Source organism: Oncorhynchus masou, unplaced genomic scaffold (assembly GCF_036934945.1).
Source record: "Oncorhynchus masou masou isolate Uvic2021 unplaced genomic scaffold, UVic_Omas_1.1 unplaced_scaffold_181, whole genome shotgun sequence".
Classification (NCBI taxonomy): domain Eukaryota; kingdom Metazoa; phylum Chordata; class Actinopteri; order Salmoniformes; family Salmonidae; genus Oncorhynchus; species Oncorhynchus masou.
This window is the reverse complement of record NW_027016550.1, coordinates 2106840-2117156: the sequence shown is the minus strand read 5'-3', so window position 1 is coordinate 2117156 and position 10317 is coordinate 2106840. Positions and strand designations below refer to the sequence as shown.

The 10317-nt window shown below is 46.0% G+C and overlaps 1 protein-coding gene across 1 annotated transcript in view; it reads left to right on the top strand.

Annotated features, from left to right (window-relative positions):
* The first annotated feature begins 1691 nt into the window (after nucleotides 1-1691).
* LOC135538774 (lethal(2) giant larvae protein homolog 1-like) overlaps nucleotides 1692-10317 on the top strand; it is a 109750-nt gene continuing 101124 nt past the window's right edge. The window contains exon 1 of the mRNA XM_064964690.1: nucleotides 1692-1910. Coding sequence (XP_064820762.1) covers nucleotides 1728-1910 — 183 coding nt within the window. The 5' untranslated portion in view covers nucleotides 1692-1727. The remainder of the gene's footprint in view (nucleotides 1911-10317) is intronic.

Sequence of the window (10317 nt, the reverse complement as noted above, 5' to 3'; positions counted from 1 at the left end):
TTCTCCATCCCTCCATAGCCCCCTATACAATACACTGGAGGAGGACTGTGTGTGAGCAGCACTTCCTTCTCCATCCCTCCATAGCCCCCTATACAATACACTGGAGGAGGACTGTGTGTGAGCAGCACTTCCTTCTCCATCCCTCCATAGCCCCCTATACAATACACTGGAGGAGGACTGTGTGTGAGCAGCACTTCCTTCTCCAGCTCTCCATAGCCCCCTATACAATACACTGGAGGAGGACTGTGTGTGAGCAGCACTTCCTGCTCCACCCCACGCCCAATTTTTCAGTTTTTGATTTGTTAATAAAGTTTGAAATATCCAATAAATGTTGTTCCACTTCATGATTGTGTCCCACATGTTGTTGATTCTTCACAAAAAAATACAGTTTATATCTTTATGTTTGAAGCCTGAAATGTGGCAAAAGGTCGCAAAGTTCAAGGGGGCCGAATACTTTCGCAAGGCACTGTATCACTGTGTCTCTGCCTTTAGGTCTATATATCACTGTGTCTCTGCCTTTAGGTCTATATATCACTGTGTCTCTGCCTTTAGGTCTATATATCACTGTGTCAAGGCCTTTAGGTTTATATATCACTGTGTCAAGGCCTTTAGGTCTATATAGCACTGTGTCTCTGCCTATTGGTCTATATATCACTGTTTCTCTGCCTTTAGGTCTATATATCACTGTGTCAAGGCCTTTAGGTCTATATATCACTGTGTCTCTGCCTTTAGGTCTATATATCACTGTGTCAAGGCCTTTAGGTCTATATATCACTGTGTCAAGGCCTTTAGGTCTATATATCACTGTTTCTCTGCCTTTAGGTCTATATATTTACTGTGTCTCTGCCTTTAGGTCTATATATCACTGTGTCTCTGCCTTTAGGTCTATATATCACTGTGTCAAGGCCTTTAGGTCTATATATCACTGTGTCTCTGCCTTTAGGTCTATATATCACTGTGTCTCTGCCTTTAGGTCTATATATCACTGTGTCTCTGCCTTTAGGTCTATATATCACTGTGTCAAGGCCTTTAGGTCTATATATCACCGTGTCTCTGCCTTTAGGTCTATATATCACTGTGTCAAGGCCTTTAGGTCTATATATCACTGTGTCAAGGCCTTTAGGTCTATATATCACTGTGTCTCTGCCTTTAGGTCTATATAACACTGTGTCAAGGCCTTTAGGTCTATATATCACTGTGTCTCTGCCTTTAGGTCTATATATCACTGTGTCAAGGCCTTTAGGTCTATATATCACTGTGTCTCTGCCTTTAGGTCTATATATCACTGTGTCTCTGCCTTTAGGTCTATATAACACTGTGTCAAGGCCTTTAGGTCTATATATCACTGTGTCTCTGCCTTTAGGTCTATATATCACTGTGTCTCTGCCTTTAGGTCTATATATCACTGTGTCTCTGCCTTTAGGTCTATATATTACGGTGTCAAGGCATATTAACTAATTATAGAGCAAACAACACATAGGGTGGAATATAGCTTTTTCTGGCTTGGCCAGTGATGTTACCCACGCACCGCTACTGTGTACTGCAGTAAAGCGAAGAAAAAAAAATCGATATTCGCAAAGTTTAGCATGTCTTTGCAGGGGGACTCTTATTTAGAAAAAGATGCCAGCATAATTTCCTGCTGCTAGGAGAACGGTACTTTGAGTCGGATAGACAGGCAGAGAGCTGCAGCCCCACCGAACAGAATAGAAAGCACCGCTGCAAGCTGCATGGTAGGAAGGATCCTCGCCACATTGTTCCTCCGCATTTATTCAACCGCTCAGGAATCCACCGCTCCGGGAAACCACCCTCTCCGCTGCCCGGGACGCACGATGATGAAGTTTAGGTTCCGTCGGCAGGGCAACGACCCACAGAGAGAGAAAATTAAACAGGAATTGTTCGCCTTCAACAAGGTAAAGTAACACAGACCTCCTTCCCAAAATCAGACCCAACCCGCCGACTGCAGGAAAATGGGGTTTTGGGGGGGGAACAGCGGATCTCGGTGGCGAGTATGCAGAACCTCTCCTCCTCTCGCCGTTCCTCCTCTCGTCTGTCCCCGTTTCTTCTGTCCCCGTTTCTTCTGTCCATCCTCTCGTCTGTCCTCTCGTCTGTCCCCGTTTCTTCTGTCCATCCTCTCGTCTGTCCTCTCGTCTGTCCCCGTCTCTTCTGTCCTCTCTTCTGTCCATCCTCTCGTCTGCCCTCCTGTCTTCTGCCCTCGTCTCGTCGTTCCTCCAAACCAACCAACCCGCAGAATGTGTCTGTAGATGTATCAGAGGAATGATGTCGCGGAGGTCTCCACGTTGGAATGCAACTCGTTTTCACGACCAGTCAGTAGCAACATAATAGTTTTCAACCCCCCCGCCGCTGTATCGGCCTGTTCAAACTAACAACAACAACTTCTACCCGTTACTGCCTTGATGCTATATGCTCTGTTCAAACCCAACACTTGTCGAAAATGTTTTAGTGAATTGATACCAGATTATCTAAAGAGAGAGGACCATTATTCAACCCGTTCTGACTGGTTTACAACCGTTAAACTTTTCTTCTATGTTGAAAGTCAGGAATGTCATGTTTGCTATTTTGCCTGAAAAAACAATAGTAGGCCTTTTTCTGTTTCCATGTCTTCGCCAAGACCACAGTTATCCGACATTCCCCAACATTTAGGCCCTCCTGGTTAGTCCTCAGAGTTGACGGGGGTACAGACTTCAGGCTCTGCAGGTGTTCCTATATGAACCAGAGCAGACTGCGGGTGGCGTGATGGGTACATTGTTTCTGAGTTGTAACGTAATGAACAGCAGGCCTGGAGGCGAACTCGTCTCATTTAATAGCTTGATTACATGGAAGATTCACAGATCAACAGGATATGTGTGTGTCATTGTGGAACCAAACGCTGTGGACTCTAATGACACACACACACACACACACAACATACCCCCCTGCTCTCCATGGCAGCGAGGGATTTGGCAGCTGCCGACTGTCACAGGGGTGGTTCCCTTACAGACCCAGTGCTGCTGTGGCCGCTGGTTAGAGGGGGTGTGTGTTTACCTACCCCTCACCAAAACACCCCTTACCCAGAACACACAGTTCAAACTCTATATTGGACAGTCTCAGTGTGTTTCTCTCTGTCCTGTAGTCAATGCTGTCCGTGTGTTTCTCTCTCTGTCCTGTAGTCAATGCTGTCAGTGTGTTTCTCTCTCTGTCCTGTAGTCAATGCTGTCAGTGTGTTTCTCTCTCTGTCCTGTAGTCAATGCTGTCAGTGTGTTTCTCTCTCTGTCCTGTAGTCAATGCTGTCAGTGTGTTTCTCTCTCTGTCCTGTAGTCAATGCTGTCAGTGTGTTTCTCTCTGTCCTGTAGTCAATGCTGTCAGTGTGTTTCTCTCTCTGTCCTGTAGTCAATGCTGTCAGTGTGTTTCTCTCTCTGTCCTGTAGTCAGTGTGTTTCCCTCTCTGTCCTGTAGTCAGTGTGTTTCTCTCTCTGTCCTGTAGTCAATGCTGTCAGTGTGTTTCTCTCTCTGTCCTGTAGTCAATGCTGTCAGTGTGTTTCTCTCTCTGTCCTGTAGTCAGTGTGTTTCTCTCTCTGTCCTGTAGTCAATGCTGTCAGTGTGTTTCTCTCTCTGTCCTGTAGTCAATGCTGTCAGTGTGTTTCTCTCTCTGTCCTGTAGTCAATGCTGTCAGTGTGTTTCTCTCTCTGTCCTGTAGTCAGTGTGTTTCCCTCTCTGTCCTGTAGTCAGTGTGTTTCTCTCTCTGTCCTGTAGTCAATGCTGTCAGTGTGTTTCTCTCTCTGTCCTGTAGTCAATGCTGTCAGTGTGTTTCTCTCTCTGTCCTGTAGTCAGTGTGTTTATCTCTCTGTCCTGTAGTCAATGCTGTCAGTGTGTTTCTCTCTGTGTCCTGTAGTCAATGCTGTCAGTGTGTTTCTCTCTGTCCTGTAGTCAATGCTGTCAGTGTGTTTCTCTCTCTGTCCTGTAGTCAATGCTGTCAGTGTGTTTCTCTCTCTGTCCTGTAGTCAGTGTGTTTCTCTCTCTGTCCTGTAGTCAATGCTGTCAGTGTGTTTCTCTCTGTCCTGTAGTCAGTGTGTTTATCTCTCTGTCCTGTAGTCAATGCTGTCAGTGTGTTTCTCTCTGTGTCCTGTAGTCAATGCTGTCAGTGTGTTTCTCTCTCTGTCCTGTAGTCAATGCTGTCAGTGTGTTTCTCTCTCTGTCCTGTAGTCAGTGTGTTTCTCTCTCTGTCCTGTAGTCAATGCTGTCAGTGTGTTTCTCTCTCTGTCCTGTAGTCAATGCTGTCAGTGTGTTTCTCTCTCTGTCCTGTAGTCAGTGTGTTTCTCTCTCTGTCCTGTAGTCAATGCTGTCAGTGTGTTTCTCTCTGTCCTGTAGTCAGTGTGTTTCTCTCTCTGTCCTGTAGTCAGTGTGTTTCTCTCTCTGTCCTGTAGTCAATGCTGTCAGTGTGTTTCTCTCTGTCCTGTAGTCAATGCTGTCAGTGTGTTTCTCTCTCTGTCCTGTAGTCAATGCTGTCAGTGTGTTTCTCTCTCTGTCCTGTAGTCAATGCTGTCAGTGTGTTTCTCTCTGTCCTGTAGTCAATGCTGTCAGTGTGTTTCTCTCTCTGTCCTGTAGTCAATGCTGTCAGTGTGTTTCTCTCTCTGTCCTGTAGTCAGTGTGTTTCTCTCTCTGTCCTGTAGTCAATGCTGTCAGTGTGTTTCTCTCTCTGTCCTGTAGTCAGTGTGTTTCTCTCTCTGTCCTGTAGTCAGTGTGTTTCTCTCTCTGTCCTGTAGTCAATGCTGTCAGTGTGTTTCTCTCTGTCCTGTAGTCAATGCTGTCAGTGTGTTTCTCTCTCTGTCCTGTAGTCAATGCTGTCAGTGTGTTTCTCTCTGTCCTGTAGTCAATGCTGTCAGTGTGTTTCTCTCTCTGTCCTGTAGTCAATGCTGTCAGTGTGTTTCTCTCTGTCCTGTAGTCAATGCTGTCAGTGTGTTTCTCTCTCTGTCCTGTAGTCAGTGTGTTTCTCTCTCTGTCCTGTAGTCAATGCTGTCAGTGTGTTTCTCTCTCTGTCCTGTAGTCAATGCTGTCAGTGTGTTTCTCTCTCTGTCCTGTAGTCAATGCTGTCAGTGTGTTTCTCTCTCTGTCCTGTAGTCAATGCTGTCAGTGTGTTTCTCTCTCTGTCCTGTAGTCAATGCTGTCAGTGTGTTTCTCTCTGTCCTGTAGTCAATGCTGTCAGTGTGTTTCTCTCTCTGTCCTGTAGTCAATGCTGTCAGTGTGTTTCTCTCTGTCCTGTAGTCAGTGTGTTTCTCTCTCTGTCCTGTAGTCAGTGTGTTTCTCTCTCTGTCCTGTAGTCAATGCTGTCAGTGTGTTTCTCTCTCTGTCCTGTAGTCAGTGTGTTTCTCTCTCTGTCCTGTAGTCAATGCTGTCAGTGTGTTTCTCTCTCTGTCCTGTAGTCAATGCTGTCAGTGTGTTTCTCTCTCTGTCCTGTAGTCAATGCTGTCAGTGTGTTTCTCTCTGTCCTGTAGTCAATGCTGTCAGTGTGTTTCTCTCTGTCCTGTAGTCAATGCTGTCAGTGTGTTTCTCTCTGTCCTGTAGTCAATGCTGTCAGTGTGTTTCTCTCTCTGTCCTGTAGTCAATGCTGTCAGTGTGTTTCTCTCTCTGTCCTGTAGTCAATGCTGTCAGTGTGTTTCTCTCTCTGTCCTGTAGTCAGTGTGTTTCTCTCTGTCCTGTAGTCAATGCTGTCAGTGTGTTTCTCTCTCTGTCCTGTAGTCAATGCTGTCAGTGTGTTTCTCTCTCTGTCCTGTAGTCAATGCTGTCAGTGTGTTTCTCTCTCTGTCCTGTAGTCAGTGTGTTTCTCTCTCTGTCCTGTAGTCAATGCTGTCAGTGTGTTTCTCTCTCTGTCCTGTAGTCAGTGTGTTTCTCTCTCTGTCCTGTAGTCAATGCTGTCAGTGTGTTTCTCTCTGTCCTGTAGTCAATGCTGTCAGTGTGTTTCTCTCTCTGTCCTGTAGTCAGTGTGTTTCTCTCTCTGTCCTGTAGTCAATGCTGTCAGTGTGTTTCTCTCTCTGTCCTGTAGTCAGTGTGTTTCTCTCTGTCCTGTAGTCAATGCTGTCAGTGTGTTTCTCTCTCTGTCCTGTAGTCAGTGTGTTTCTCTCTCTGTCCTGTAGTCAATGCTGTCAGTGTGTTTCTCTCTCTGTCCTGTAGTCAATGCTGTCAGTGTGTTTCTCTCTCTGTCCTGTAGTCAATGCTGTCAGTGTGTTTCTCTCTCTGTCCTGTAGTCAGTGTGTTTCTCTCTCTGTCCTGTAGTCAATGCTGTCAGTGTGTTTCTCTCTCTGTCCTGTAGTCAATGCTGTCAGTGTGTTTCTCTCTCTGTCCTGTAGTCAATGCTGTCAGTGTGTTTCTCTCTCTGTCCTGTAGTCAGTGTGTTTCTCTCTCTGTCCTGTAGTCAATGCTGTCAGTGTGTTTCTCTCTCTGTCCTGTAGTCAGTGTGTTTCTCTCTCTGTCCTGTAGTCAATGCTGTCAGTGTGTTTCTCTCTGTCCTGTAGTCAATGCTGTCAGTGTGTTTCTCTCTCTGTCCTGTAGTCAGTGTGTTTCTCTCTCTGTCCTGTAGTCAATGCTGTCAGTGTGTTTCTCTCTCTGTCCTGTAGTCAGTGTGTTTCTCTCTGTCCTGTAGTCAATGCTGTCAGTGTGTTTCTCTCTCTGTCCTGTAGTCAGTGTGTTTCTCTCTCTGTCCTGTAGTCAATGCTGTCAGTGTGTTTCTCTCTGTCCTGTAGTCAATGCTGTCAGTGTGTTTCTCTCTCTGTCCTGTAGTCAATGCTGTCAGTGTGTTTCTCTCTCTGTCCTGTAGTCAATGCTGTCAGTGTGTTTCTCTCTCTGTCCTGTAGTCAATGCTGTCAGTGTGTTTCTCTCTGTCCTGTAGTCAATGCTGTCAGTGTGTTTCTCTCTCTGCCCTGTAGTCAGTGTGTTTCTCTCTCTGTCCTGTAGTCAATGTGTTTCTCTCTCTGTCCTGTAGTCAATGCTGTCAGTGTGTTTCTCTCTCTGTCCTGTAGTCAGTGTGTTTCTCTCTCTGTCCTGTAGTCAATGCTGGCAGTGTGTTTCTCTCTCTGTCCTGTAGTCAATGCTGTCAGTGTGTTTCTCTCTCTGTCCTGTAGTCAATGCTGTCAGTGTGTTTCTCTCTCTGTCCTGTAGTCAATGCTGTCAGTGTGTTTCTCTCTCTGTCCTGTAGTCAATGCTGTCAGTGTGTTTCTCTCTCTGTCCTGTAGTCAATGCTGTCAGTGTGTTTCTCTCTCTGTCCTGTAGTCAATGCTGTCAGTGTGTTTCTCTCTCTGTCCTGTAGTCAATGCTGTCAGTGTGTTTCTCTCTCTGTCCTGTAGTCAATGCTGTCAGTGTGTTTCTCTCTGTCCTGTAGTCAATGCTGTCAGTGTGTTTCTCTCTCTGCCCTGTAGTCAGTGTGTTTCTCTCTCTGTCCTGTAGTCAATGTGTTTCTCTCTCTGTCCTGTAGTCAATGCTGTCAGTGTGTTTCTCTCTCTGTCCTGTAGTCAGTGTGTTTCTCTCTCTGTCCTGTAGTCAGTGTGTTTCTCTCTCTGTCCTGTAGTCAATGCTGTCAGTGTGTTTCTCTCTCTGTCCTGTAGTCAATGCTGTCAGTGTGTTTCTCTCTCTGTCCTGTAGTCAATGCTGTCAGTGTGTTTCTCTCTGTCCTGTAGTCAATGCTGTCAGTGTGTTTCTCTCTCTGTCCTGTAGTCAATGCTGTCAGTGTGTTTCTCTCTCTGTCCTGTAGTCAGTGTGTTTATCTCTCTGTCCTGTAGTCAATGCTGTCAGTGTGTTTCTCTCTCTGTCCTGTAGTCAAAGCTGTCAGTGTGTTTCTCTCTGTCCTGTAGTCAATGCTGTCAGTGTGTTTCTCTCTCTGTCCTGTAGTCAATGCTGTCAGTGTGTTTCTCTCTCTGTCCTGTAGTCAATGCTGTCAGTGTGTTTCTCTCTCTGTCCTGTAGTCAATGCTGTCAGTGTGTTTCTCTCTGTCCTGTAGTCAATGCTGTCAGTGTGTTTCTCTCTGTCCTGTAGTCAGTGTGTTTCTCTCTCTGTCCTGTAGTCAATGCTGTCAGTGTGTTTCTCTCTCTGTCCTGTAGTCAATGCTGTCAGTGTGTTTCTCTCTGTCCTGTAGTCAGTGTGTTTCTCTCTGTCCTGTAGTCAATGCTGTCAGTGTGTTTCTCTCTCTGTCCTGTAGTCAATGCTGTCAGTGTGTTTCTCTCTCTGTCCTGTAGTCAATGCTGTCAGTGTGTTTCTCTCTCTGTCCTGTAGTCAATGCTGTCAGTGTGTTTCTCTCTGTCCTGTAGTCAATGCTGTCAGTGTGTTTCTCTCTCTGTCCTGTAGTCAATGCTGTCAGTGTGTTTCTCTCTGTCCTGTAGTCAATGCTGTCAGTGTGTTTCTCTCTGTCCTGTAGTCAGTGTGTTTCTCTCTGTCCTGTAGTCAGTGGGTTTCTCTCTCTGTCCTGTAGTCAATGCTGTCAGTGTGTTTCTCTCTGTCCTGTAGTCAATGCTGTCAGTGTGTTTCTCTCTGTCCTGTAGTCAGTGTGTTTCTCTCTCTGTCCTGTAGTCAATGCTGTCATTGTGTTTCTCTCTCTGTCCTGTAGTCAGTGTGTTTCTCTGTGTCCTGTAGTCAATGCTGTCAGTGTGTTTCTCTCTGTCCTGTAGTCAATGCTGTCAGTGTGTTTCTCTCTCTGTCCTGTAGTCAATGCTGTCAGTGTGTTTCTCTCTCTGTCCTGTAGTCAATGCTGTCAGTGTGTTTCTCTCTCTGTCCTGTAGTCAGTGTGTTTCTCTCTGTCCTGTAGTCAATGCTGTCAGTGTGTTTCTCTCTCTGTCCTGTAGTCAATGCTGTCAGTGTGTTTCTCTCTCTGTCCTGTAGTCAAAGCTGTCAGTGTGTTTCTCTCTGTCCTGTAGTCAATGCTGTCAGTGTGTTTCTCTCTCTGTCCTGTAGTCAATGCTGTCAGTGTGTTTCTCTCTCTGTCCTGTAGTCAATGCTGTCAGTGTGTTTCTCTCTCTGTCCTGTAGTCAATGCTGTCAGTGTGTTTCTCTCTCTGTCCTGTAGTCAATGTGTTTCTCTCTCTGTCCTGTAGTCAATGCTGTCAGTGTGTTTCTCTCTCTGTCCTGTAGTCAATGCTGTCAGTGTGTTTCTCTCTCTGTCCTGTAGTCAGTGTGTTTCTCTCTCTGTCCTGTAGTCAGTGTGTTTCTCTCTCTGTCCTGTAGTCAGTGCTGTCAGTGTGTTTCTCTCTCTGTCCTGTAGTCAATGCTGTCAGTGTGTTTCTCTCTGTCCTGTAGTCAATGCTGTCAGTGTGTTTCTCTCTGTCCTGTAGTCAATGCTGTCAGTGTGTTTCTCTCTCTGTCCTGTAGTCAGTGTGTTTCTCTCTCTGTCCTGTAGTCAATGCTGTCAGTGTGTTTCTCTCTGTCCTGTAGTCAGTGTGTTTCTCTCTCTGTCCTGTAGTCAATGCTGTCAGTGTGTTTCTCTCTCTGTCCTGTAGTCAATGCTGTCAGTGTGTTTCTCTCTCTGTCCTGTAGTCAGTGTTTCTCTCTGTCCTGTAGTCAATGCTGTCAGTGTGTTTCTCTCTCTGTCCTGTAGTCAATGCTGTCAGTGTGTTTCTCTCTCTGTCCTGTAGTCAATGCTGTCAGTGTGTTTCTCTCTCTGTCCTGTAGTCAATGCTGTCAGTGTGTTTCTCTCTGTCCTGTAGTCAGTGTGTTTCTCTCTCTGTCCTGTAGTCAATGCTGTCAGTGTGTTTCTCTCTCTGTCCTGTAGTCAATGCTGTCAGTGTGTTTCTCTCTGTCCTGTAGTCAATGCTGTCAGTGTGTTTCTCTCTGTCCTGTAGTCAATGCTGTCAGTGTGTTTCTCTCTCTGTCCTGTAGTCAGTGTGTTTCTCTCTGTCCTGTAGTCAATGCTGTCAGTGTGTTTCTCTCTGTCCTGTAGTCAATGCTGTCAGTGTGTTTCTCTCTCTGTCCTGTAGTCAATGCTGTCAGTGTGTTTCTCTCTCTGTCCTGTAGTCAATGCTGTCAGTGTGTTTCTCTCTCTGTCCTGTAGTCAATGCTGTCAGTGTGTTTCTCTCTCTGTCCTGTAGTCAATGCTGTCAGTGTGTTTCTCTCTGTCCTGTAGTCAGTGTGTTTCTCTCTCTGTCCTGTAGTCAATGCTGTCAGTGTGTTTCTCTCTCTGTCCTGTAGTCAATGCTGTCAGTGTGTTTCTCTCTGTCCTGTAGTCAATGCTGTTGAAGCAATTTTAAGTCACTGTACCCTCTACACCCCCACCCACCATGACAACTAGTCACTGTACCCTCTACACCCCCACCCACCATGACAACTAGTCACTGTACCCTCTACAC